At 42.6% G+C, this 25,686-nt stretch overlaps 1 protein-coding gene across 5 annotated transcripts; it reads right to left on the bottom strand.

Annotated features, from left to right (window-relative positions):
• Nucleotides 1-529: 529 nt before the first annotated feature.
• ZFYVE1 (zinc finger FYVE-type containing 1) lies at nucleotides 530-24,128 on the bottom strand. Of its 5 annotated transcripts, none has more exons than XM_042815104.1 (12): nucleotides 24,043-24,128; nucleotides 22,744-23,598; nucleotides 11,974-12,478; nucleotides 9,837-10,051; nucleotides 7,704-7,810; nucleotides 6,644-6,752; nucleotides 5,998-6,095; nucleotides 5,766-5,883; nucleotides 5,229-5,399; nucleotides 4,262-4,442; nucleotides 3,639-3,752; nucleotides 530-2,648 (listed from the first exon to the last, which is right to left on the bottom strand). In XM_042815104.1, the coding sequence occupies exons 2-12, from the start codon at nucleotides 23,236-23,238 to the stop codon at nucleotides 2,416-2,418; spliced, it is 2,346 nt and encodes a 781-aa protein (XP_042671038.1). In that variant the 5' UTR covers nucleotides 23,239-23,598; nucleotides 24,043-24,128; the 3' UTR covers nucleotides 530-2,415. The 5 variants fall into 5 exon arrangements, with proteins under 5 accessions (XP_042671038.1, XP_042671042.1, XP_042671041.1 ...); XM_042815108.1 differs by lacking the exon at nucleotides 24,043-24,128 and having other exon boundaries at nucleotides 22,744-23,280; nucleotides 23,365-23,877; XM_042815107.1 differs by lacking the exon at nucleotides 24,043-24,128 and having other exon boundaries at nucleotides 22,744-23,280; nucleotides 23,417-23,877.
• Between the last annotated feature and the right edge of the window lie 1,558 nt (nucleotides 24,129-25,686).

The raw sequence follows: 25,686 nt of genomic DNA, 5'->3' as shown, positions 1-25,686 counted from the left end.
GTTTCTACTGCTAGCATTAACTTTTGTCTTCAAGCAGTCCCACTCCAAGCACAAAATGCTTCCCTGTTAATTACTTCAGTGGTCCCCACATCACCCTCAGATTTATTGACTTTAAGTTTCCTGGGGAGCTTGCTGTCCAAAGACACCATTTAAAGCCCTTTTGCTTATGGAAAGAACCCTGATAATCCCAGCACACAATAAAAGCAGAGTAGGGAAAAACTCTTATCCACAGAAAACTGCAATGAGCTTAAATCTCACAGGTATTTTTCTCCTCGTTTTGAGAAACAAAGACCCAAACAGTCCCCTCAATATTTCAGCCTGCTGCAATTTAGCCACAAAAAAAAAAATAAAAAATTGATTCAATGAGCAACAGCATAAAAGATTCAGCTTCAGGATAATTGATCAAGAATGTACTCTTCAGTTGCTGAATTGCTAAGATAGCATATGTACTAAAAATGTTTAGACAATATTTCCTCTTAGACTGAGCAGTAAATCTGTTTGTGACATGGAAAGACAAAATCAGACAAGGTGTTGAAACAGATGCCAATAATTTTATACAAGGAATGTCATGGCTGCTTTCTTTGTGCATTAACATGATAGTAAAGGCTCATGCATAAACAGCACACAGGGCACAGCCTACAAACCAAGAACACATTGCTTGCCCATTAAAATAATAAGACGACTTTGAAGCACACAGTTATGCTGGATGTGCAGAATGTGTTTTAAAGAGAGGATTTCTACCTACTCGTGCCCTCTGTTGGGCAACTGTCAGTTTATGGCAGACTTTGCTTATTAAAATGTTAGATAGTCCCCAGAAAACTTGGTCAGTACAGAAGGTGTCCTGGAAATCTTCAAATCTACTTCCACGCGCAGGCTGGATGTAGTTGCGAAGGGGCAATCACTGTACATTCTTTCAGAGACAAGTGAGAACTACTCCTTACAAGGAAAAAGTCAGAATGCTTGTTCAGAAGATAAAGTCTTTTATAGCAGTTAATTTAATAATACAGGCCTAAAACAGGTTGTTGGGCACTCATCTACACAAGAGCACATTTAATAAGCTGGGGAAAAAATACCACAGTTTCAGGACATTGCATCAAACTCCAGCCACTCCAAGAAGAGACAAGTCTCCTGTGGTAGAAGTATTCTTGACTATATAAGCCAACAACAAATAATTTTAGGCAGTTCAATCCACAATGGTCTCTTACTTCTTATAACTGGAACCACAAATCCACAGTACAAGACAGTATTAATTAGGTTAAGTCGTGGTTTTGATAATAAAAAAAAAAAAAAGTGAATTCAATGCGGTCCTTTAATAAAAGGATGAAGTCCAGTGAGTGCCAGTTGCTAGGAGCAAAGAAGAAAGGTTACCATTTTCCAGGTGGATTCGCAAGTTCATATTACTAGAAAAAAAAGTATGTCAAATCTGTGCATTTTCTATACAACCATGTCTGAGAACCCAGAGGTTCCATAGAATCAGAGATCTTTTTCAAAAGTGGGAAAAAAAGAAAAATCACAACCCAAGCAAATCAAACTTCTTATCTCAGAATTGCCTACACAACTTGTTCTCTTGTTCTGCTCTGTACAAAACTTAATTGCGACAAGCTGGCAAACCTGAAAAAAAAAACAACAAACCTGAGTATATGAGAACACTGCCAGGGAGAGCAAGACCCTGCTACCTTTTGATCTGGTATTGAAGTCAGAATGGCAAACTCAGAATGCTTTGCCTTGTGCCATATGATTTGCTTTACCTTTAAAAGCTCTACTGGTCTCTACCAGAGGGTCATTTCAACTTAATACCTCTTGCATTGCAAGACCACTGTTCATGTCATAGCTCAAACCTTCTAATGAACAGCCAGGAGCACGGCACATCCAGATGCAGGGTTGCTTGAATTACCAGGTGTAATTCATACAATCGGCGTTGGAGCTGCCTGTGATTTCCTGGCAACACGGAGTCCAGACCTTCCTCATCATGTAGCATCATGATCAGAAAGACATTCCAGAAGCAGAATCAGAAGGCTGTTCATCTGATTCAACATAGCAAGGAACACCATCATCCATCATTTGAACTAGGAATACTCAAAGCTTCATTAGCCAACTGCATTCTTAATATGCTAAATTATACCTATATATAGATATACATATATAGCTAAATTGGAATAAAATATAGTGGATTTTGGTTTGCTCATTTACAAGGGAGCTCCTTCCCTTCCCCAGTTAGTTTGAAATTAAAACCTAACAGCTGAACTGAAGTTCATTCCCAGCATTCCAAGATGGATATAATACATGAGAGGAGGCCAAAGACTGGAAACATGCACTCTGGCTGCAAAAGGTTAAGAAGTGAAAGGGAGACCAAATATTTTCATTTGTAACCCTGAGAACATAAGGAATTGCAAAGATCTGGAGATGAGCCTGGGGCTAAAGGTCACCAGGCTTTTTATTGCAGTTAAAGCAGACTCTGACTGGGTGATCCCATCCACGAGAAGGAACCGCTCTGCGGTCATGAGAGCACTCGTCACAGAATCCCTGGCCACAGGCCCGACAGTGGTGTTTAGAGAGCTTGATGCTGAATTCCTTCCGGCAGTTGTGGCAGTGCAGGATTTCATGGTCTGGTACCCAGTATGCAGGTCGAGCAGCATCTTTTACCAGACCTATGGAGGAAATGGCACGGGGAGAAGCTTTGTGAAAATAAGCATACGAAGAGCACCTCCATACCTCCTCTGCTGAAGGTGGAAATCTTCACACACTGCAAGTCATAACACTGCCATTATGGGGAATAAGATCTACTGACACTACCTCAATGTAACAGATGGACAGAACAGCCTAATGGGTAATTCCACCCCTCCTCAAAGGAACAGACTGTTTTTCCTTAAGCTCTGGCATCTTCCCTTACTCGCACTCTTTCAGAAGTTGAGACAATTACTTTTTCCTAACTTCAGTTTCAACTGTGGCCAACAAAACAGTCATCCAGCCAAACATTCAGAAACAAGTGTGCTATCTAAACTGAGGAAGATATTTACTCTTTCTTTCCTTGAGTTAACCAACGGGCAGCCCACACAGCTGGTGGTGGGACACACCGTAGGCAAAATAACAAAGTGACGATATGAGCAGTGAATAGGAGGAAATTCCAATGACAGAAGATTCAGATGAAAGGTGTTTGATGACATACCCGAACTGCTACCCAGCATATGAAACATTACTGACCACATTTCCATCATTACAAGCTTGCACAGCTCAATTCTCAGCTCCCCCAACAGAAGTACCAAATGACAACAGTTTCCATGAACACACTTGAAGGCACTCTGCACCTCTAGAATAAAATCAAGCCTGACAAAATCCTTCCTAATTGGCCATTCCTTAGGGAACTGACTGGTAGGTCACTGCAGAGATGCATCAGGGCAGCATGAATTATTTGCAGTTTACACACACAGCTTGGAACTACAGGGAGAAAAGAGAAGGTACAGACTGAAGAAACAGCACGCTGAAAATGAAGGAGAAATATCAGCTCTAGAACTCTCAACCAACAGTGGTATCATAGTGGAGATGCAAGTGTGTTGTAACAGTATCTTAAAGTTTAGTCTGAAGTTTTATCTTATTAAATCAATTAGACATAAGATTTATCAAAAGAGAGCAGAGCTCACCTAAGGGAATGTCCATGGCTGTCACCACTGCTCCAAGAGTGTTCTGCACAGCTTCCCCCACCTTCCTGGCAATAAGTGTGCCCCCTTCTTCATCTGAAGGCAGCTCAGCCACATCTGCATGGCACAAGAATAAAGGGCTCAGTGTCTACTTCTAGCACAATTTCTGCCAAATTCCAGTTCATTTGCATCACAAAAACCCAAAAACAGCAAACCCAAGCTCTTGCTTGGGATCTCTCCTCAGTCTTTATCACCTAAATCCCCAATTTTTGAATGCAGAGTTTTCAATTTTATTTCAGAAAAAAGTACAAAACACAGACTACTGAATCAGCAGCATCTCTGCTCTGATGGTCAACTCCGCACCATCAACAGGTGTTGGAAAAAGGAAGCAAAGATCCAGTGTGAAAGTAACTCTATCAGCGAGTGAAATATCTGATAACTTGTTGCAAGGGTCATCTTCCTGCCCAAAGTCATCAAGCTCTTGGGCTTCTATACTAAAAACTCTAAGCCAAATCCAACTTGAACTATGCTGTTCACACCCAGTGAGAATTGTGATCCAGGAGCCAAAGATAAAGACTTCAGACCATTTCCCAGGGATAATTCTGTCACAGTCAACTCAAAATTACCTAACTGGATGCCCCTGTTTTCATAGCAGTTGTCACACACGCGCACTGGTGCTGGTCCCCAGCCTCGCTCAGGCACAGGACGGGTCTTGGAAGAACAGCCATCACAGAAGCCCTCTCCACAGGCCCGGCAGTGATGTTTAGTGTCATTATCTTTAAAAGGCGTGTTGCACTTATTACAACTCTGATCAGGACAATGTAGAAAGAAAAACTGTTAGCTTGTTCTTCCATAAGGTTCTCATAGCAGAAAAATAAAGAGCAGAATCCCAGGATGGCATTACTCAGACTGAAATTGTGATAAATATAATTACACATAAGACTTGTGTAATGTCAGCCCCATATCAAGGAAGTGACTCAGATAGGTGTATATACAGCAGATAAGACTATAGGTTGCTACGATCCCTTCAGTCACAACCACAAATAATTACAGCCACATCATGTGGGGCTGAATGGTGGGTACTAGGTCTCATTGGGTTGTAAGAATTCAGAAGGTTTTTATCACTGAGGTAGTTAACAGTTTCCTTTACGACACAAAGAATCACTTTCTAGTTCAAATGTTGGGTCCAGAACTGTGCAACTGGTATGAAACCAGAGTTAAATCTCTGCACTTACAAAAATGCACTATCAACCACAAAAGCGAGATTTAAGATATTGATTCTTTGCTTTTAAGAGCAAGTTCATGCTAGCTAGGATTTTTAATGGTGGTTCTGCTGAGAGAAGAGGTAACAAGAAGAAGAGAGAAAACTGTTTGTATGGCAGGGCTGGGCAGAATCTCTGCTCATTCTTCCTCTGGCTAAGTCAAGAATGGGAATAGTTGAAAGCAATTCAGTTTTTCCAAAACTGTAAGACAAGGGCTTGGTGCAGTAAAACAAGTAGTATTTGGAATATACAAAATGCAAAAAGATAAGGAAAAAATTTTAGCAATGCAAAGCTTTTCTCTATAGTATGGAAGTAAGCAGCTGCTACTTACCAGGATCTGAGAGTTGGGTCTCCAGTAAGCCGGGGCAATCTGGTCTGTCAACCAAGAGGTCACAGCTTTCGTGGGTCCCAGGCTAAGTTCAGATACTGATTGTGCCATGAAATTCATCCCATCCAGTAAACGCTGAGCTGCATTGTTGTTGTCTTTCAGAAAGCCATCCGTCTGGAATACAGCAGGCATTAATTTGAGAATAAACTCAGAGAAACCTGATTTTTTTCCAAAGGCAGATGGCTCCACTACGCACTGCTGCCGTAACACTGGGCAGCAGGCATGATAAAAATTTCACCAGCTCCACTCCGAAACATAGTTGTAATGGTGCAATATTCATACAAAGTACGCATGAAACAGTTGACCTGCCAGTTTTAGAAAGCCAAAAAATGAGAAGTCCCTTGCAAAGGTTCTTCTAAACAACACAGAGAAGAGACCTGCTCTAAGAGACCTGCTCTAACGAGCATGGAGCCATTTTCTCCAAAGTACAGAATAACCACCACGCATGCTAGATTCAGAATATCCAGCAACCAGACTTACCCCTGGCCAGACATGTTCAATTTCTGTCCTCACCACAGTATTTACAGGATCTTGGTTGCCAAACCAGTACTGTCGGCTGCGGTACACCACTCCACAGTTGGGGCACTCAATCACATATCTGCAGGAGAGTATTTAAAGGAAGACAGGTGATCTCAGTGAGATACTGAAAGTCCAGCACACTAGGCAAAGTAGGAGCAACAGGCAGCACAGAGATCTTAGCTGCAGTACTCACCCTGACCAAGCATATTTGGCAAGGCCTAGCCAAGGTGAGTCAGTGGAAGCAGAGGTCTTTGGCACCACGCTAACCTCCATTCCTCGTTCATAGCAGGCCTATAACATAAAGGATCAATCAAAACTGCATTCTTTGGAATCCCAGACACTAGGTATTGCAGCCGTTTCGTCACAAAAAGCATGCAGTTGGCTTATAGTGGTCTCCACAACAAAAAGGCCACTCATTAAACCTATGAAAGAAACCACTATCAGTTATTACATCTGGTAAATATCTCTGCTGTACTGGAAACCACGACGATGGCCAAAAATCTCTCTTATCCTGTGCACATCCCACAGGAAAATTACCTAATATCAAGCAATGGGCGTAAGCAAGTGAAGAGAATAACTGCATAGAAGGATAACATCCCCCACGTTTAGAGCAGGTGGTCTCTCAATTTAGCTAGCAAGGTGACAGTTACTTGTAATGATGATGATCTTTAAGCAAAAAAAATACAAGCTCAACAGGAATTAATTTTCCTTGTCAAAGTCAGGGCAACTCTCCCATTCGAAGTAATGCAAGAAAACAGGCCCATGCCTGTGATGTTCCTCATTCATTGAGGCATCCTTTACTTCTTTATTCTTCAGACTCTGTTGTTGTCTCTACTCACCTTGCAAGTATAGACTCTGTTGTCATACTGGTGAGAGTATCTGCATCGACTTTTGGATTCATGAGGGATTCCTTCCTTTGTGTGGTTCATGCTCTTCTTACAGCCACACCTGAGTATACAAGAGCAAGCCATGAGCTGACATTGTTAGATACTGAACAGAGGTCACCAAGAGTTCATTTATGTTACTATCTTGCATTTGTATAGGTGTTACACCCCAACAACTGTACATAAAGCAACACTGTCACATATCTACTGCTGAAAGGCAGCCTGTTTGGAAGGAGCTGTAGCAGCTGTTTTGCAGTACAAAGCAACGTCACACAACAATTTAGTGCAGAAAACGATCACTGTAACCAATTGTACTTTCACGGATAATTTTTAGTAGGACAAATCAAGCTTGGAAATTGGCCAGAACAGTGTTAATACTGCAGCCTTTCTAAAGAGCTGCTAGGAATTCTCTAACTAACATAAAAAAGTACGAATATAGCACTACAGTATATTTGAGAGAGAACGCTTCTTCAGCCATAGTAACATTGTACTGCTATAGTACTTTACAAACTCAGAACACTTGCTGGCTCAGACTCCAGGCTTTTTCCACAGGGCTATGAGCCAGACTCTATTCAAACCTGGGGCTTCTCTTGGAAATAGTCACAGTGTAGTCCTGTAATGATGTGTGCTTTAATAGTGTTTATTTAATAAAAAAAAATCATCGTAGAAGGTGTCAGGTCAGATTTTCTTAGGTATTCTTTCCTTCTAAGCCCCATGTGCAGTTCTCAGTCAAGTTACTCATGAACCAACTGCGGAAAGGATATGGGCAGAAGAGGTCTGTAGCAATTCACAAAAATAGAGTAGGCAAAGGCCACACATCATATGCAGCTGGGACACAGCAATAGCAGCCATCCAATTAACATGTGTCTAATCTCAGAAGAATTCTGTCTGGGAGTACTACCTGTTATCAGACATGTCAGTTGTCAAAACATCTACAGAAGAAGAATATAAAGTTCCTGTGACCAGAGCAGCACTGTCTTCTATAAGAACGAGGGTGCTTTTGTTATCCACTTACCCACAGCTGAGACACACAGAGGAGCACGTGAAATATTCATCTGGAAAGAAAGAGCTATGAGCCATCTGGTCATCAGGGATTTCCCCACTAAACCGGTCACTTAGAGCCTATGAAACAGAGAAGAATGGATGAAACTGGAATGGACTGAGAGCAATACAAACATTTTACAAAAATTTTTCCCCACAAAAGAATGGGCGATTCTTCTGAAAGCAGAGGCAGAGAGGGCATGCAGCTAACAAATTCTGTCTTGCTAACCTGGAAACTAAGACAAAAATTAGAAACCAAGCAAGAGAGACAATTTTGTGCTTGTATTGAAATAAGCTGAATGCTTCCAAAACACTCACTGGTTAAAACTGGGAGACACCTCCAGAGGTCATCCTATTAAACACCCTGCTCAGGCAGGGCCTTTCAGAACAGTGCCCAGGATCAAGTCCAGGCAGCTTTTGAACATCTCCAGGGAGGAGACTCCACAGTCTCTGGGCAACCTGTACTATTACTCAGTCAACCTCACAGCAAAGAAGTGTTTCCTAACGTTCAGATAAAACCCTGCATTTCAGCTCTAGTCCATTGCCTCTAACTAAAAGGGGCCTGTACTGTGGAAACTTATAGGAGACTTTGAAGATCCATGAACATGTTAGAAAACAGAACACGAGGAAATGTTCTGTTCCTCAGCTCAAACTGCTGCCTTGACTTTTCCTCTGGCTGTTTGAATAATTGTTCTTCTCTAGGCTGGTGAAACTACAAAAGAAAGACAAAGGGATTTACTCCATTTCTTGGGAGCACCTTAGCCTTGACAGACAAAGATTTTTCAGTTTTTTTGGGTGTTACAACAAAACCAAGTAGATATGTAAGCACTGACAAAGCAATTTTCTGATTTCACAAAACTTCAAGGAAATCATCAGTAAGATCTCTTTCAAGCTTGACTAATACTGGCCAAAGGATTCAAAAGTTACAGGGGACGGACAAGGATGTCGAGCAAATCTTATGCCCTCAAGAAGCAAAGCAAAAATGTGAGTTTGTGTTCGGTAGCGATGTGAACACAGCAACCATCTTAACATGAACTGAGCTGTACATCAGCTGTACCCGATACTTCCTTCCTTGACTATTACAATTAGTTCTTAGAAATTCCAGTTTTACTAACCACTCCAGCTGCTTTCCCCCTGTAGACTGTCTGCACCCAGCACAAGGAACTGTGTATATGCTACCCTAATGCTTCCTTCTGCAGTTCAGCTAACTCAAGGACCACACAGTTGGAATCATCTGTTTCAGCGGTCGGAAGGCCACCAACACTGTCACCTTCTGCAGATATGCTCCCAGTGACCCCATCCCTGGCTAACAGGGATGCTTTTCCAGGCCAATAAGAATACGCTGCCAATCAGGCAGACGTAGCAATATGGAGAAACCTGTAGGCCAAACTGCAAATTTTTAAGACCTGAAAATCCCTCCTTCACTCTGGCAAGGTAAACCTTCTAAGAAAATTACCAGCTCTTCTCTCCACCAATTCCTTTTCACCAGCTTTCTGATCTGATGCTGCATTCTAAAATAATACAACATTTGGCTTAATCCTATCTGGTTTCCTAGCTACTAACATGTCTCCTTCCTCCTTTTTGCCTCCTAGCCCTTGGGTTACACTACGCCCAATGCTATGTTTTGCAAACCATTAACTCCCTCTAAGTTACTTGTGTTCTCTCCCCTTGTGCTGAAGAATTTCACCAATAATTCCTTCTGAGCCTCCTGTTTGTAAATAGCTGTCATTATATGCTCACCACTCACAGCATACTGTTTGTTTTTTCTTCTCCAGTAAGTTTCTTCCCAGCTTGCTTTTTTTGCTTTAACTTGGGCTTGCTCTTCAACTTCTCTTGACACCACAGGGCCTCAGTTATGGTGGATGGTTCTTGCTTTTTGTTGGCTGTTTTTATTATTGTTGTTTGCTCTTTTAAAGTAAAAGCTACCTAACTTACTTGGTTGTTACACAAAATCGTTACCTTCAAAGACTTGCTTTATTTCCAGATATCTGCCATTCTATTACACTGGTTCACTTACTCTAGCTTTATTAGCTGCAACTAACAGTTATCAGCAACAGTGACAGGAATAAAGATCATAATGAACTGATCTCCAAACTAGAAGACTTACCTTTAATGCTTTGTAGATAACACCAGGCTGTCTAGGTGACCGAGTTGTATTGTTCTCCAGCTGCTGCTCCACAGCTCGCCTAAGTCCAGAGAAATCTGTTGGAGGATTGTATGTCCTTGTTCCCTTGTAATGAATTGAGCTGAAAGCTTCAGGAAAACAGCTTAACTTCCGAAACCGATCTTGAATGAGCTTCTCGGGAACTTCAGAAGGATGATCTGTATTTAAAAGCATCAGGAAGTATATAAACAACTGATGGTTTAAAATACACATATTTAAATTGCACAGTATTTTCATATGCAACACTGCGCTAGCTCTCCTAATTAATTTTTCTAACACATCTGGATTGCAGCTATCATTACATCTTATGAGTAGAGAAAGAAAAACAAAAACTGTTTCCAAAAGCAGACTCTTTTCTGATATGCAGTTTTAGATTCTAAGATCAGGTTCCATAGAGACTACAAATCCACAGGTAGAACTGGAACATCTAGATTTGGAAACACAGAATCAACTTATAACATGATATAACACAAGTCCATGTCAGCACACTTGCTATACTAAGTTACAGTCTGGTGAAAAGAGCTAGCAAGCCCTAGCACCTGATAAGTGGAGGACATGAACCTTATATGAGCAAGGAAGACTGAGTCTCCACCAACCCTCAGTACAAGGTGAAGCGCTTTATAGCCTGCCACAACAGCTCATGTCTGATGGAGCTGACCACTGTCTTCTGCCTGCTGTCAAGCACCTGCTGTACATATCAGAATAAAACAGGTTTCTTCTTCCCTGTCCTGAAGCCATAAACGCGCTCATGTCACAATTATCTGTCAGGATGGATGGTTGCAAACCCACATACTATAAGTTTTCTTTCCTATTTCTACCATGATCAGAGTGATCATGAAAACTATTATTTTTTTTTTAATCCACTCCTCTGACTTTTCACACAGGAGCAACGATCATTGTGAGTCACTGAATCCGACCTGACGAAGTGTCAAGCTTCAACAACTATATAAAATTCTCCATTGCTAATAAGCAGCTACATAGCAAAAGAAACTGCCATGGCAGGTAAGTTAAAGATAATTAAAAAGGCACTCGGATAATCATCATATAGAATTTCAAGTTCTAATAGCTCAAGATCTCACCAGTTAGAAAGGCCAAAATGAGAGTGGGCCAGCAGGGAGCTATTGTGGCATTACACAATAGAAGACTCCCAGATGTTCACAGGTGGCAGAACTGAGTCTTACTGCAAGTTCATTAGGGCTTTTGCTCAAAGAATCAGAAATGGACAGAAGGAATGAAGAAAGGTTTCACCATATCTTTTGAAATACAGAAGAAGTGAGCCCAGGAGAAGAAGCTTACATTCCTGATAGTCAAAAACAAAAATCTACCTTGACATGCCTGAGTATATTTCACTCAGACATGCAAACAAATAATTGAAATACACATAATCCAGTAAAACACAAGTTAAGTTGAAAGCATTGGTAAAGAACATTGAAAGTGATGGGAATAATACTGTACCAGTCCTGCTGCTTTGTCCATGCCAAATACGCACGCAAAGAAAATGACATCAAACCATCAACTCTGCACTACCGCAATCTCAGTCCCAACCTCATACTGGCCTCATAATCACTCTGACTCACAGAATTTGAAAGAGTAGGTTGAAGGTACTGTATTGATACTCATCAGTTTTACTATTCTTTCTCTTCCCAGTATCTACATATATTCTGGCTTTCTGTATTGCCTTTCTCCTCCCCCCCCACGATCTTGTGTGTGGGTGCGTTGTTTTTGCAACAGGATCTTCTATATCCCAGCCAAAATCCCAGGGTGTCAATTTTCATCTTTGCCTGACATATCACCCACACTCAGGATCGTGCATTATGACCCCTCCCAAGGCTGGCAGAACTCCCATCATGACCAGCCAATGCCAACGCCCAGCTGGCTAAGAGGATTATTCTAGCTGATCTAGGATAGTCCACCATTATGGAACGCTCTGCTGTTGCCACAGCCTGGCTCACAGACTAGAACTACTGAGAGCAAAACTCAAACCACATCTGCTACGTGGTAGTAAAGAGCACTGAATATTCAACGCAACCTGGTAACCTATTGATAGCATCTAGCACATCAGTTTTTACTGCCTACTTACCAGAGCCCAGTAGCTTGGTGTACACAGTCTCATGGAAGATGATGACACCTGGACCCAAAGTTGACAGAGGAACATCTAGGCCACACCGGGCTGTGGTAGCTTTTAGCTCCTTGGTGAAATGTTTTAAATAAGCCTCTGAGGCATCACCAAGGAATTTGAAGAGATCATTGTGGAGCCTGTCAGCACGAGTACGGTAGATGACAAGGTCAGAGATGGCCAGGACCTTCAGCAGCAGCCGTGTTCTCTGGCTGAGGTTCACGGTGGCCCCCAGGAGGCCCTCTGTATCAATTACCACCACTTTGCGGACAGGGTCATAGGCTGCCCAGACTCCGACCGTGCAGGACTCTTGGGCTGGAGATGTCTTGAAGACTTCCCGGCCATAGAAGAAAGCGTGGTTAAGGGTGTGAGACTTGCCATCCCCTGTGTTCCCAAAGATGGACACTACCTTTAGATGCTGGTCAGGACTACAGTCCAGTTTCTTAATAAAGTCTTCCTCATTCCTTACCTTCAAAAGAAAACAACAACATCAACAAAAAAGAAATATTATAGCTATGCAATTGGAGCAGACAACTCAGACAGCATAGCTGGTTCCAGGATTCCTAAGACTAATGAGTGATTACTTTGTGTTCAGATTGTCTGAAGTTTTTGAAGCACTGAGAATTCAAAAGCAAAATACTAGAAAGCAGCTTTGTAACACATACACATCAATGGGACATAGGCAGTTTCATCACATTGCTGTTCTGAAGGTGATGCCTCACTGTAACTATCTGCCTCTACTATAATGTCACCTAGCTCGCCAAGGTAGTCTCTTTTTAGAGATAAGAGCAAAAACCTACTGCCAAGCCTGCCACATCTACCCGAAGCGTGGCAGATGCCCCCAGTAGCACTGGGCTCCTGGCAAACCTCTGAACTCAAGTGCAGAGCAGTTAAATGCTCTCATCACTTTATCTTGCACCATTCAGAGTCTGAGCACCTGTTCAAGGAAAAGAAGCTCTTTCCTTTGTTCAGCCATGCAGCATCAGACACTGCCTCCCCTTGCCAAGCACAGCCTCTTAGAGGCTCTCCAGCTGGCAAAGCCTTGTGGGACAAAAAGGAAAATGAAAGAAGCAGCAAAGCTGTGCCCTGAAGTCAGGTGACTGAAGAAGGTCAAACTGGCTTTTGCAAGTGTGCCACAACAACTGCAATAATCCATTTCATAATTTACTGTACTGTTTTTTCACAAAAAAAAAAAATAAATAAATAAAAACCATACAACAACAGAAACAACTCTCCCATGACAAGCACCATGGTATTTACAATCGGGAATAGAACATTTTCTGTTCAGATACTAGAGCAACAGGAAACAGATAAACCCAGCAATGAAACAATTTAGGCCTCTATATGGGAAACTCTTGTTTTCCTCACAGAGTCCTACCTTGACTATCAAAGATTTCATGTTTCTAGTTATGGTTGCTTAGCACTTGATGTTCCATCTTCCAACAAGCTTTTACTCCACATACTACATGACAGAGAAAAATATGATGATCATTTTTTGAGGATTTGAATGCATCTCCACCATCACAATCCTCATCTCAAGGAATCCGAGGCAGCCAGAAGGCACAGACTTCAGACTGCTTCAGTGGCTGGAGGTTCCTTGGCTACTTGCCCTCCACCCCCTCAGCAAGCAGTCTTGGCAAGTCTCATGATACCAGAGCCACACAGGCCATGAGGTAATGAATGGTTTCTTCCTGTAAGTTTATTCTTGGATCTCTAAATGAGTTTTAGGCTCATCCAGCCTCTGGTCAACTCCAGAGTCCAGACTTTGAAGGAAAACAGCCAGTGCACCAGGCTGTGGTTGGGAATCGTGTTCAGAAAGAAAAACAGCAGATTGTGGAGCCACAGTAGCTACTGACTGGCTCAAAGCATTCAAGACAGTCTCACAGTGTACAGAAGACAAGGAAATAAAGAAATAAAAATGCATTAATTATAATCTTTTCTTGTATCTGTGGGAGGCCATGGAGACACTCAAAATTTACATGCATAAGAGAGGGTCTGCTTTTTTGGTAGCTGTGATTATTGGCTTGTTATCATTACAGTAGCTGAGATGACAGGTTCAGTTTCAATCAGTACCTCTGGAGATGCCTCTGTCGATAAAAGCAAGTTCTTGACTCATGAGATAGCTCCAAAAAACAATCACTGATGTGGCTATATAAAAATATCAGTGTACATAAGCAAAGAGGAATATGATCAAAAGCAACATAATCTGGACCTCCTGCCTCCCAAACTTCTTGCCAAAAGGGTGGCAGGCTTTTTGCCACAGTCAGTGTCTGATCAGACCTAATCACTCCAGTAATTCACTCTCTAAGCAGCACAAGGAAATGTCAGTCTTCTCCCAAGCAGTTTAAACATAGGCAGAGCAACAGCTAAGATTGTCTAGGCAGCACTGGTCACTATGCTGATACCAGGTTGAGAGAACATCTGCAAAGGGCTAAGTCAGCAATGCCAAAAGATAAAAGAACCATAGAGACCACAGAGATAAGGGTAATCTGCAAAGCATTCCCACCAGTAAGAAATGCTAGTCAGCTTGCACAAACTTCACCGGATCTGAGATGGTCCCAGGCCAAGCTAATGCAAATCTTTACAACACGCATTGTTCAGTCTGCTTTAACAACAGACCCTGCCAGGGCAACTTAATGCAGAAGAAGAGTTGGGTTGCTGAGCCAGAGGGAGAGTTGATTCTAGGTCAATAATCAGCTGACTTCAGGAGCAATTCAAACATCACCTAGGAGCACACGAATACACGGAAGTGCAGCTCGTACAATATCTCATAGGCCTCTAATAGCTGAGAAGGAACTCAGATGAGAAAAGGGTGCTTTCCTGCACACTTTATCAGCTCTCGGGCCTTCCTGAGTAGCGGCTGCATCTGGATGTTCACATCTGACATAGAACCAGTAAGCCTATCCTATAGGGGTTGTCAACCTCTTCGCAACCTCTGTGCGGTTTCATTAAGACCGTTAAAGACAGGATGGATGCAATATGTGTGTTGAAGCACTTGGGGCTTCAGTTTTTCCCCCTCATCTCTAAAGAACTTTGCTGGATACCATCTTCTGCTGCATGTGCAAAGGACTCACGCTTCCATTGCTATTGTGCTCCCCTGCTCAAGAGCTCCACATCTGACATAAACAGCAGTGTGTAAATATGAGAGCTTCCTTAAATTCCATAGCAGTGACAAACAAGAATGAAAACTTTGTACATCTACCTAACATGAGTCATCTCTCTTCAATTCCTTTTCTATTTCCCTGAAGTATTTTGTCATTTTCAGTGTCAGAGACTCATTTGCACTTCTTGTTATGGATCTTAGAAAAAGATTAGCTTGTAGAAAGAAAAGTTTCTACACCGTCACAGGTTAGAATCTTGGTCAGCCTTATTTTCCAGCTTGGACCACATTTCTTTCACGATTGTCATTTGGCCAGAGTTGAATCAAACTGGAAGTGAAGGCTTTCAGCAGGAAGAAATGAAAGCTTTAGTCTCCTCTCTAAAGAGGATACAAAAACCTCACACCACAGTGCTGTGGAATGCATTTAGATCTCAATCCTCCTTGTCACTCATACTCTGAGATGCATTATGTCTAACAAAACACATTTCCTAGCTCCAGGCCATAGTAAAATTAGAATTGTTTAAGAAAAGTCTAGAAACAAGAACCGATAAAATTACATTCCTGACCAGGAATTTCTTGGAAACAACATTATTCAAACAATAACAAATTAAAGCTTAGGAACAAAACGCATAAAGTAGACCAGAGTTTCCAAAGACCTGTACTCATACAACTTTAGCTCTGCCTCTGGGCAAAACACATTAAGTGAATCTGACATTTTTAACCAGTTTTCTCCACTTAAAACTATTTATGAAGCCTTAACATTGGCTGACATTCATGGAAGTGATGCACAAAACTACAGCTGTGCCACGATGACACAGCAGTTGAAAACAAAAATCTAGGTGCACGCCTAGAGGTTGAGGTCTTACATATTAATTATAATACAATATTATTTCACCCAGCAAACTCTTAAATATTGTTACCATTTTTATTTTCAGTAATCTCATTGATTGTCAAAACAACAGTGGGTATTAGCGTTTTCAAGATCATAGTCCTACAAAGCCTCAGGACCAAAACCTGGGTGAGCCAACACTGGATGCAAAGAAGGAAAATCAAAGGTGGGGACTGACAAACCCTGAGGATTTAAGGTGAGATTCCAACACTCCTCAGCTGCTTACAGTTTTGGATCTCATTCTCTATATTGGGTGCAGGTCCAGCTCCAGTGTAAAAAGCACTTATGTCTGAATTTTAAGAAGAAATTTTTTTGGACACACTGATTTTGCCTTGACTGCAGTACCAGCCATGAGTTCTTTTGGGATTTGTTCTGTTAGGCTCTGTACTCATCCATGAAAACGCTGTTACCCAACTAAAAATCCTTTTCAGACAAAAACTATCCTGTTCCTTCCCACAGCTCTGGCACAAGAATGGGCAGTGACACGCATGGGTTTGTCCAAAGACAAACAGAACAAGTTTCAACATGACCTACAGGTCCCTGCAAAGGGCAGTAGTCGTCCCTTGGTGAAACCTTTGTCTAACAGGACTCTTACCTCTCTCTCTTTCAGGAAAGAGTTAAATCCTGCATATCAAACCTATCTGAGGAAATAGGCTATTTCAAGGGCTTTAAGACAGCATACATTTGGGGGGTAGGGGGAATAAAATAAAAGCAACTTCTATGTGTGGATGGGAGGTAATTTAATTTTATTGGAGCCCTCTCTAACCCAACAGGGAATATTGACTGAAATACTGTTTTTAGCAGATAATCTACCCTTGTAGATAACAAATGAGTTGAAAAAACATCTGAAAGCAGATGACTATACAAAAGCCTGTAAGGTGTTTGCTAGCTGAAAACCTACATTTTCCCCTCTTCCTTTTGGAAGATCTCAAAATTAACAGACTTCAAGGTAAATGCAACTGCAAAATAACGTTATTTCAAGAGTGTCATCGAACTCTTACAGAGAACTGTAAACAAAGCAGTAGAGATCATTATCCTGTTCTCTGAGTTCTCTTTCAGTTCTGTCCAGATGTTCACTTGCTCACAGTTACCATCCTCGTGTCATAGCTGCAGCAGCAGAGGCACATCCAGTTGGAGAGACATGCCCAAAAGACAGCAAGTCAGCGAGTTGCAGCCATAACAAGTAGCTTTGCTAAATACTAAGCATAATTACCTGCATGGACACTGTGATACCGCTGTCTCTGTTACAAGGGGAATTCAGAAATTTACTTACATTACAATTGCACTTTCCAGAAAATAGTTACTTATTTTCCCAACTGCAGGGTGTTTTGATGGACAGGTCAAGGGAATGTGATCATCTGCCTTTATTTGATCCCAAAGCAAGGCAATAATAACCCAAAAGAAAAGTAAAAGGTGCACTATAGTAATATCTGTGTCCCAGTGACTTGTACAAAGCAAGATGGTGCAGGAAATGGAAGTGGTAGAGGGGCTGGAGGAGAATACTGTGCCAGATCCCTTGACTTAAAGGAGCTGAGCATTTGTTGAATGAATTACTCTTTTCCTTCCTTCTAAAATCACTCTTCAAAATACTGCTGTAGGTCTGGGGAAGAAAGAGCACTCCCAACCTACTATTGCAAAGTAGTCATCCAACTGCTTTATTCTGGGGACAGAAAGCTAGTGCACTGAATTGTAGAAGATGGAACTGCAAAACTGGTAACACAGCAGGAAGGGAAAAATCCCAAAAGCACTTTTGCAAGAAAAGCTCTCCAAAGTGCAAACAGGAGGAATTCATCAATAGTACAACAGAGATCAGGAATACAAATTACAAGTTCTGATCCAACAGATCCAACAATAGATCCAACACTGACCTAAAAAATACAGATCCTTCATCATTTCTTCTTCCTCCTTTATATCCATGGCAAATACACCAGCTGTGATTCTTCTGGCTACAGGACATGGACTAAAATCCCAAGAAACCCACAGGAGACAGTAAAAAAAAAAAAAAATAATAATAATAATAAAAAAATAAAAAAGGAGAAAACAAGAACATTTTCCCAACAAGTTGAGCAAGACTGCAAGACTGTCATAGAAACTAGCAGTATGTGTTAGACAAATGTTTGGGGTTTTTTGTTTGTTTTACTACAAAGCAAGCAACAAAACAAACCAGCTCATACTGACCCACAAAAAACACTTCACTAGAAAGCGTAGCTCCTAGTGACTCTCCACTGTCTCATTTCCAGGGCTGGCCAGGCTGAAGTCAGGAGGTAATAAGGAAAAAAACAACAGTGCTTTCATCAAGTTTACAGCAGGTGCAACAGGAGCAAAGCAGGCAACATCCTGAGGAGCTATCATTCAGTACATGCAACTTCCTAACAAGAGGTGACACAAAAAGTATGGACTGTTACACTGTTAGAAGTCGGTTATTGTACAAAATGCTCTGTATTTAAATAAAGGCTGTGGGTCATTTTGTCATCTAAGCTATCTGCAGAGCAATAGATAGATCCTGCTCAGTATTTGCTGAGGGAAAGAGCTTAACCCTTTAAGTGTCTAACCCTGCCAGCCAGAATAAAAAGAACTCAGGAATGGGGCTGCATCCAGGAAACGCAGCTATCTATGCCCCACTACCTAAAGAAACAGATCAGAGGGGATATCACAATGCAGATCCAGAAATAAATGTATGGTCCTTTCTCCCATATTAATTACACTACTGGGGATGTTAAAGACTTTTTCTCCCTGTCTCCTTGATAAGACAGGTTGCAAAGTCAATTCATTTTATTTTCTTTGGAACTCAGAGAATTGATAACTTCATGTAGTAGAGAGTTTCTAGTCAAATATCAGTAACTCCAAGATAGACTAGTAACAATGAAGCATTTTCCCTGTCTGCTCTAGTCGACAAAAGACTTTTTGCCATTTGCATACATTACACATCCTCAATTACAGCTTTGGACACAGTGTTACAGCAGAAGCCACTGATGGCACAACAACAAAGTTCTGATCCTGTGGTAGCTCTTGACATCTGTCCCCCAAGATAAAGCTATCAAGTTGTTGCTATGCCTCGTTAAGCATTTCTTCTCTCTTGCTTCAGAAGTAGCAGCAAGGAGCTCACTGTACAACAAACACATAACTCTCCCCTCTATTGCAAACACGTTGTATAAAGACCAAGCAGAAACAGCTGCTGTTCCAGAAACTACGTAAACACGAAGTACAAGGAAGAAACAAAGATCAGCATAAAAGTATCACGGCTCAAACTGAAGATTCCAACCTCAATCATGAATTCATTGTTGCATTTTGTTCCTTACCAATGTAAGTGTAAATAACATTTTAAAGTGTGAAATAATTGATTCTCTAAGTTCTCTAAAGAAGTGCCTCCCACGTGGAAGGGACTGACCTAGTGATCATACAAAGGAGCTTGTTTGAAAATTAGCAAGTTTGAGGCAAGAGATGAAAGTGGGCACCTCACCAGAACAGAAGATTCAGTTGGGGAGATTTACACTCATAAGCAAAGTAGGCACAGATTTGGTATTTGTTCTAACATAGCAAAAAAGGAGAGTGGTGACAAGATCAAAGGAATTGACTAAGGAAACAGTCACCACAATATCACATAGAAGATAGAACATGTCCAAAACAATTAACAAATGGATGCTGCAGTTATCAAGAACAATTAGACTGAAGTGTCAGCTTCAGATATGTGACAGACAAGGCCAGAAATGTAATACTGTGCAAAAAGAAACTGCAAAACTATAATATAGCCTGAGGAAAAAGACCAAGAATGGGGTCCAAACAGCAAAAGATGCCAGTTTGTAAAACGTGGACAAGAGAGTTTGTTTTTTTCCAGTTCTAGAAGAAGGAAATATCAGTAGTATAAGCCAAGATGGCTGGGGACTCAGTCACAAGACATAGTGCTGTGTGGTGTGTAAGACAACAGCAGCTGGACTCCAGGAGGAACAGCCTCTCTCTGGTTCTTTTACAGATATGCAGAATGAGCTTGGATTTAACCTTCAGAAGCACTTCCTTAACAAGAGATAATAAATCTCTTTTTGAGGCACTCAGATACAGTGCTGTGATATGAACAAAGCAGCCTGCACTTCACAGGGATAAACTTAAGCTAATCAGTTCTCTCCAAACTTCTGCTGCAGCAACAATGGTTTGAAGTGGGACCTTTCCCACCCTGAAGTGAATTTCAGCAAGTCCAAGAACTCCTCAGCTTTTTGAGCTTACAGTTATGTCTGCAAAGTGCAAAAAGCTCAAAGCTATCCCTGAACAGGCTAGCACATCTATACAACATGGCACAAAGACAATTATGCAGAATGATGATAGCTGAATCAGGCTAAGAATCTCTACCTCTCAGCTAAACTAATTTACTCCTTATAGATGAAGTTACACCACTTCTGGAATTGAAATTGTTGTTGCTGACAGACTGTAAACATCCTCCAGTTTCAGAACCACCAGCTCCTGGAAGCCAAGAGGAACTATGAGATGGGACACAACTTCTTGAGCTGAAGAACTCCAAGTTTCACAAGGTAATAAAGAAATCTCTTTGTCCTGTGTTTCCACATAATTGTACTACTTTCAAGTAGCGTACACCAGCAAGTACCTTGACCAGCTGCTCTTGCTCAGAAGCAGAACCTGTTCTGCCTAATTTTGTAGGACTACCTGTGAGCATTTGCAGAGCCAATGCACCATGAACAACAAATAAGCTGTTTCCTCTCCAATTTCCTAACAAACTTCAAGTTCCAAAGGTCAGAGAACAGACAGTTGAAGATAGCTGGACTCCATTCTGATAAAGCCTTCTCCTGTCTGCCCAAGCTTATAAAGCTGCACACCCTCGAACTCTGAATATCCACATTTAAAGTTATTATGGCTTTGGGTGTTTTTTTTTTTTTGTGTGTGTGTGTGTTTTTTGTTTGTTTGTTTTAAACCACTTTTGTCCAAAAAAACTACAGACTTCCTCCACAGTAATCAGGTACCATTCTGCTAGCACAAAAAAAAAAAAAAAAACAGAAGATGACTTACCTACAGCTACATTACCTGTTCACTATTATTAAGAGCAAAAGATGCTACAGAACATGTCATCAGAGCTAATCATCTGACATCTGAGAATAAAGGTTCTCATGCTCACTAGCAGAAACACCACCACAACAGCAAGAACTCTAAGTTCCAGCTGCTAGAAAATATGTTAATTGAAAACTTACAAACTGCTTGGAGACTTGGCTGTGAGCCATCACATAAGCAGTCAGCTGTGAGAGAGAACATCACTCAAGATGGAAGAATTGACACAAGACCTCAATAAGAAGCAAGATCATTTTCAGAGAGCTTTTTCAACCCTGTTCTGATCAAGTTGTTAACACCTTATAAAGGACCATTACAGTTCCAATAAGGAAGTTGGCTTTATTGCCCATGATATTTAAATAGTAAAGCACTTGCTTGCAAGATGTAGCCAAAGGTCTGCCCCAATAAGGCTTACAGATTCATGAGTATAAAAATAACTTAAAACAGTACAACCAGAAGCAACCACAGCTTGTGAGGAGTCCTCCAGGACAGCCCTGTTCTAAGGCATTTCAGAGATTGCTCTAGAAGCTAGATGAAGACTATTGAAAACCTGCATCTTGAAGAGATAACTGCACCTGCCACAAATCATATGAAAATTTATGTGTGCTTAGAGGAAGCACACGGTTAGGATTGCTTCTAAACCTGAAACTCAATCATCCAGTCCACAGTTACCATCATTCTTTCTTCCCTTAAGCCTCAATACACCTATTTTTTATGACTGGCAGCGTAAACATGTTAAATTAAGGCACAGATACAGCCATCAAGTGAGTATGCAATTTTATTTCAGTGTCTCCTGAATGAGGTTTAACAACGAAAGCAGCAAATCAAGCCAGAACATGAAACCAAATTTACAGTTGGGTAATTAACTGCTCTGTGACTTTTACATGCTGCTGTTTTTACAGAGCGGTTTTACATTTGTAAAGTGCTTATGCTTACCAAAAATAAAGACCAACAGAAAAATGAAGTAAATGCATGCACTGCCTGCTAGACCTTAAAATAAAGTCTCCTGAGAAGCTGTTCCTAGTTCTGTGTCTATCATTACAAACCAGACCCATACCAAATGGATGGCCAAAGGCTAACACAGAACAACATTTGTGATGAGCAACATTGCTTAACCACCATCTGTAGGATTCACCTGGTCCACAGTCATGATTCCTTACCAGACCCTTACTTCTACTTGATCCTGTTCTTAACCATCAGATGGATTTACTGGTGGTGAAAGAGGTAGTGGGGTGCTTCCCACTAATGCTGCTAGGTACAGTGCCCACTCCTCGTCATATGTCACATCTGCTGTCAGCACTCCCATTTGCACTTCCCATTTGCAATCCTCTCCACACAATTTTGTTCAGGAATGACTAACACCTTGCATGTAGAGTTCTTATTTTAGTTGTGTATGGCCCAGTACAGTCAATTCTCTCACCAGCTTCATTTGCCAAGTCTCAAAGGAGGCTCTTGCCATTCAAAAGAACAAAAGAATTCTTCATGAACTTGCCTTTCAAGAAACCAGTGAGCAAGGTCTTATGCACTGGGTCTCCTTGGCCCAAGACACTCATTCCGTGCCAGGAACCAGCCATTCACAATTTGTCACTGTTGCAGCCAGTAACACCTCAAGCATTAATCACTCATCTCCCTAACACAGCAGATGAAAATACAAACAAAGGATCTCAGCTGTCAAACAGGCTACAGTACCTCTTACCTGAATCTCCTCAGTTTCATCCACCAAGAGGAAACTCACAACTTTCTCAGCCATCTTCCTTCTCCTAGTCTCCTCATCCATCTCCTCCTCTTCCTGCTCCTGGGCTTTGCCAGCATGGTACACGGTGATAGGGTGCTTCCTCCTGTTCCCCCCAGCATGCGTTCTCTTCTGACATTCTACACAGAGGTTGATTTTGCACACCTGGCACCTCACCGCTGCTATCTGCCTTGATCCCGTCATGCTGGCATGCATGATGTTCCCATTGGCACCTTTGCAGGAGTCACAGTAAGGGACATGGCCAGGCCTTATGCGGGTCCGTTCATGGTTCCGCAGCCTTTCTGGCTGGTGCAGCTCCTCTTCGCAGCGCTGGCACTGCAAGCTCCTGCACTCATCACACTCAAAGACTGCTTCATCTGTCCCACTGCAAACGTAGCTCTCCTGGCAGAGCAGGGCCGTGTTCTGGCCCTTCTCTGCAGTCTGTGTGTGGGCGCTCATCTTCAGATTTCTTCAAAGCAGCAATCTTCCCTCCTGGTTGTGCTTTAAGTAACAATATGAGGGAAAGTCAGTTCCAAATTCAGTATTTTTCACAGGGGAAAGAAACAACAGGAATTCTATCCGTACTTAATTCTAAGTTACTAAGAGACGTTTCTGTGAGATTCACACATCAACTTGCCTTCCTGGGAGCTCTCTCAGGCACAGGTGAAGTTCTTCTCCCACCTAAGCTGAAAGCATGCAGTTGGTTTAATTTGTTGTTATACACAAATGCTGGCACCTGTTCTTTCACTCCATTACTTGCTTTCAGCAGTAGGACAAAACCAGCCAGGTGCCCCTGGACAGATGAGGGCAAGGATTTCCCTAAAGCAAAGAGCAGACAGAGATGTTAGTAACACAGAAGAAAGAAAGGCATTACAAATGCACAAGTACATATATATGTACACACGGGGTTGTGTCAATACTAGAAAATTCTTTCACCCCGAGCTAAGCTCCTCCTTCAGAGTTCACAGTATTTATTTATTCGCCGGGAATTTCCCGATGCGCACTGCCAGCCCCAACTCTCCGCACACCCCGGCGGTGCCGAGCAGCCCCGGTCACAGGAAGCTTCTCTCCCCTTCCCTCTCATCTCATCCCATCCCTCCCCCGCTGCCTCACGGCCCCCGGAGACGCGCCCGCCGCCTTTGTCTGTGCGCGCCGCGCTCCGGGGCTCGGCCTCTCCCTCTGTCCGCGGCCCCGGGGCGGCGCCGGCCGGGCGGAGCGGAGCCGGCGGCCCCGTTGCGTAACGGCGGTGCACCCAGCACCTACCTCGGGCCGCGGCCGGAGCACTGCCGGGAGCCGCGCCGCCGAACAAAGGCGACCCCGAGCGGGGCGCCGCGGGCCGGGCTATTGTTTACAGTCCTGCGGCCGCCCGCCTTCCCCTTCCTCCCCCTGCACCCGGTGACCAAGGAGTCGGCTCCCAGCCGCCGCTTCCTCCGCCCCGCCTCGGCGGCCGCGGGGCGCCCGCTTCTCTTCCCCCGGCGGCCGGGGCGGGCCCCGAGCATGCAGGCGAGGCGCCCGGCGGGGCAGGGAGGGCAGGACCGGGGCGCCCGCCGCCACCGCCCTGCGTCCGCTCCGCTGTTGTCAGCGGGATCAGCTGATCGCAGGGGTCCGCGGGCTTGTTGCTCACCGCGGAGACAGGAAGCGGCAGCGGGCACGCCGGGAGCTGTAGTCCGGCCTCACGGGGCGCGCCTCGGCGCTGCGCCTGCTGGGAGTTGTAGTGCCGAGCGGCCCGGCCCACCATCTTGTCCGCGACAGGGCGGCGACGCTGCCCTCACGTCGCTTTGCTTTATGTACGTGGCCTAGGAAGGCCTGACGAGGAGCAGCGCTTGCTCTTCCTCCTCTCAAATAGATTTTGGCTGGCTGGCTGAAATGCCAATGGGTGCTCAATGGAGAAGGATCTGAGGCTTTACTTCAGCAAGCTGACACATCAGTATTCATAGAAAGGCAGCCAGAAATTGCTCTGCTACTTGTTCTAGTGGTCTGGTTGGATACAAATTATTTATAGAAGGAGTTAATTACATAACTGGATATCAATGTTGATAGCAGTGACAGAGACTGCACCTTTTGTGAAGTGAAGTACTGCCATTTCACAAAACTCACAGCACATCCAGTTCTAACACCAACAGTAGCCAAGACCTTCCTATGCCCTTCTGCATCACCAGGCATATAGAGTGGATCCACTGCTCTTCTGTGTGTTTCAGTGATGATGAAGGCAGGAATGGGCTGCCTAGAGAGGTGATGCAGTCACTCTCCCTAGAGGAATTCAAGAAACATGTAACGTGGCACTGAGGGATGTGGATGGTGGGGATGGGTCGGGGTTGGACTTGATCTTTGGAGGTCTCTTCCAACCTGGATGATTCTATCATTCTAAGATTGACATGATGTTCATTTTCCCTAATCTCCCTCCTACTGTTACGTTGATACATTTATGATCAGTATTTTGCATAAAGGATTAATCAGAAAAATTAACTGAATAGTCTGATGTCTGTAGGAATAAACTGTCGTGAGCCAAACACCTTCAGAGTGAAAAATGTAAAGATTGTGCATATATTCAATACAAAGGAAATTGAAACTTAAATGCTGCAGCACTATGGAAAGCCAGGGAGCCAAAACAGTGAATTTGACGTCTAAAGGATCTTCTTCAAAGTGTCTACGTTCAGACTTCATAGAGAGAGATTTTATGGTATGAGGAAGAGAAAAAAAAAAACTTATTAGCTTTGTAGCATTAATGAAAGCACAATTAAAGGCTACATTTATTTACAAAAAAAAAAAAAAAAGAAAAAGAAAAAGTTGCACAAAGAAACTTTCTACATTTTCAACAGTATTTGAATGCCTAGGCCTCAGTTTCTACATGGCATACTTTCTGAATAGAGCCTAAATGTTCTGCCCCCATTTTTTTTTTTTCTAATT

Source organism: Centrocercus urophasianus, unplaced genomic scaffold (assembly GCF_019232065.1).
Source record: "Centrocercus urophasianus isolate 14NV4802_14NV808 unplaced genomic scaffold, USGS_Curo_1.0 seq_14, whole genome shotgun sequence".
Taxonomy (NCBI): Eukaryota; Metazoa; Chordata; class Aves; order Galliformes; family Phasianidae; genus Centrocercus; species Centrocercus urophasianus.
Note: the sequence above shows the minus strand (reverse complement) of the source record. Positions and strands in the feature narration are given on the sequence as shown.